This window comes from Bidens hawaiensis, unplaced genomic scaffold, assembly GCF_021521415.1.
Source record: "Bidens hawaiensis isolate Kalapana, Puna unplaced genomic scaffold, B.hawaiensis_p1.1 tig00030582_1, whole genome shotgun sequence".
NCBI lineage: Eukaryota > Viridiplantae > Streptophyta > Magnoliopsida > Asterales > Asteraceae > Bidens > Bidens hawaiensis.
Genome location: NW_027495112.1, coordinates 210,501 through 213,674, shown reverse-complemented (window position 1 = coordinate 213,674; position 3,174 = coordinate 210,501). Strand labels below are relative to the sequence as shown.

The 3,174-nt window shown below is 38.4% G+C and overlaps 1 protein-coding gene across 1 annotated transcript; it reads right to left on the bottom strand.

Moving 5' to 3' along the window:
• Nucleotides 1-212: 212 nt before the first annotated feature.
• Nucleotides 213-1,352, bottom strand: LOC143580752 (uncharacterized). Its single transcript, XM_077063696.1, has 2 exons — nt 1,058-1,352; nt 213-832 (listed from the first exon to the last, which is right to left on the bottom strand). Exons 1-2 carry the CDS (start codon nt 1,350-1,352, stop codon nt 213-215), a joined length of 915 nt encoding a protein of 304 aa, XP_076919811.1.
• Between the last annotated feature and the right edge of the window lie 1,822 nt (nt 1,353-3,174).

Genomic DNA, 3,174 nt, shown 5'->3' with positions numbered 1-3,174 from the left:
CGGAGCCTTATCATCACCGCAATCAAAAATAGCACATTTAATTTCCTCATCCGTGAACTCCTTATTAAGCGCCTGGCTATCCCGCTCTGAAATCGACTTCAGACCGAAACAAGAGAGCTTCGGCCTAATAGGCATGTCCTCCTTAAACTTTGAATTAAAGAACCCAAAAACCTCCTTTTTTACTTCCGAAGGCTTAGTGTTCCACACCCAATTTATATCGATCCCCGTATAAAATTAGACGCCCGTCTTCTGTTTATTAACCCATGAAAAAACTTACTATTGGCATCCCCTTCCATTGCCCATAGGTTCCTAGCTCTTTGTTTTAAATCTCGGAGACGAAAGGTTTCCAAATGAGAAATCCTTCGCTTACCTTCTTCCAACGCCCACAATTCCTCTTCTACAAGATCCCTCACCTCCAACTCTTTTTCTAAATGAACCAAATCATCTTTAATAATATTCTTCTCTTCTTTCTCCTTGGCTTCACATTCATTTCGCCAAGCCGATAAAGCCCTCCTAAGACACCTAAATTTGAGCATCAACCCAATATCTGGTGGACCTTGGTAGGAAAACTCTTTTACGACCTTCAATACCACACTTTCAAAGTCCTCACGATCCATCCACGAATTGAAAAAGCGAAAAGGCTTGGGACCATAATTACATGAAAAGGTCTTCAACAAAATCGAACTATGATCCGACTTCCCCCTCAATAGAATTCTATATATCGAAGTAGGCCATTTATTAACAAAGTTGTCACATACCAAAAACCGATCAATTCTTCTCAGCTTATTACCCACTGCATAAGAAAAATTGCCTCCTTTCAAACCAAATTCCACTAAACCAGCATAAAAAATAAAATCATTAAAATCTTTCGTAACTCCAACATTAAATATGGAGTTCCTCCTCTCCTCCATCGATCGCGCAGAATTGAAATCCCCACCCAGAACAGATAACCCATTCGAAACATCTACAACCTCTCTCAATTCACACCACAACTTTCTCTTCTCCTCCCCCTTTTGAGGAGCATAAATATTCAAAACATTTACGCTCTCTCAACTACCTTTCAGAGTACCAATAATAAGCAAAAAATTCCTATTCTTTATAGAAGAACACATCGTAAACATATTCGAATCCCAAGCAGTGAACAAACCACCTGATCGACCTGTTGGCTCAACCACTTCATACCCAAAATTACCCTTCCCCCAGAATTTCTCAATCTTGCTTACCTCAATACCTGCACACAACGATTCCTGAATAAGAAAAAAGTTAACCTCGTTTTCCTTCCGTAGAGATCTACACCAATCCGATTTCCCTTCAACCCCCATCCCTCTCACATTCAACGAAAGCAAATTCATGGTGCCACTCGTTGAAAACCTTCATCCCCTATTAATTTACCAACCTGTGATTTGAAAACCGTAATATCTGTGGCTCCTAGAACCTCCCCCAATTGAACCGTAAGTAAAGTTTCCTTCTCTATAACCTACGCATTCAGACATTGCATTTCAGTTCTTTCTATCTCCACGTTTTCCACATGCTGAACAGAAGATACAATATTATCCTCAAAGTTATTGCCTTCTTTATGATTCCCTATCTCCAAACCAACTCTCGTATTCAAATTCGGAGTACAAAAGTTGTCTTGACTACCCATTTCCCCTTTATTTGAACCATCCGTACTCATTCTAGACGAAACAATCCCAATAAACCTATAAACGCCAAAAGGATCATCCTCACATCTAGGTCTCTTACAAGGCCTATCTTGTCCTTCCGGAGACAAATTTTTATTCCTACCACCTTTTCTATCGTCTTTTTTATTGAAAGATTTCCTCCAAGCATTTCTCCCCCCATCACTCAATAATTCGCCACCATTATTTTCAACAAAAGCAGCCTTTCCATCCATAACCGGTTCTTTACGCCTTTCCAACATAACCTCAGTTTCCAAACCTACGTTTTCTCTTGATTTACTACCTTCTTCATTATCTAAATTCCCCTCCAATTGATCCACGACCTCATTTATATCACATTCCATCTCCGGCTGTACTTCTTCCAAACTAGGACTAGTTGACACCTCGTCAAACATAATGAGACAATCCGGTATCCATTCGCCAGTCTCTTCCTCAACGCAAACTTTATAAATTGAATCTCCACGAAATACCCATGCTTGCATTCAATCTATACGATTTGTTACACAAAATTCCTATGCAAGTATAAGATAAATCCCCTATTTCATCATCAATTTAGGCTTGTTGAATTACCTTACCAAACTTGGAACCAATGTCGTTAAACATCGGATTTAAAAATAAATGAACTGGTACTCCATGAATCTTCAACCATGCAATCCGTTCATAATCTAACGATTGCCCTTCCCATTGGACAAGGTGTTCAAACCAACCTTTCCAAGCCTCCTCTATGTCTTTAAAATAGCTAAGAAGTTCCTCATCATCAAACACCAACATAACTCGAAAGCCCCCTATATACTTTATACCGACCCGATGATATCCATGCTCCTTCAATAGCCTTATAAGTGACCTCAAAATCTTGAACTCTCTCACCCTATCCACCAAAACGTACTCATACCAGTTTACATACCCCCAAACATTACCATCAATCTTTATTGACCCACCTTCTGTATCTTGCTTCTTATTTTTAACCACATCACAAAATGATTCATTGCCCACCTTCTTGTCCCCACCAGTTTGTCTGCAACTTGTCTTTTCTCCACATAACTTTTCTTTGGTTCTTGTTTACCTTTATCCACCTTCCCACTATCTACAAATCTTTCAATAACAATGAAAAGTTTGTATGTTCCCATTCACACATCACACATCACACATCTCACCCTCCAGCCTCTTTGGATCTGTTATATTCCGGAATGAAACAAATCGAAAACGTTTTCCAAACCTGTCCATCTTTCTTGCTATATACGTGGATTCAATCTCCCTGATGTAGTCTAAATTATACATACTATTATATAAATATTTCCTACACTTTTAGATACTTTTGAGCCAAGTTTTTATTGAATATTATTATTAGTTGGTTCATATGTTGGTTTTTAATGATTTAGAGAGACCATGAGCTAAAATGGAACGCTTTTACTAAACTTGAGACCGATGAATAAAATGGTCATACGAAACTATTCATGGAAATTACTTTGAGAACTAAATAAATATAAAAGGAAAC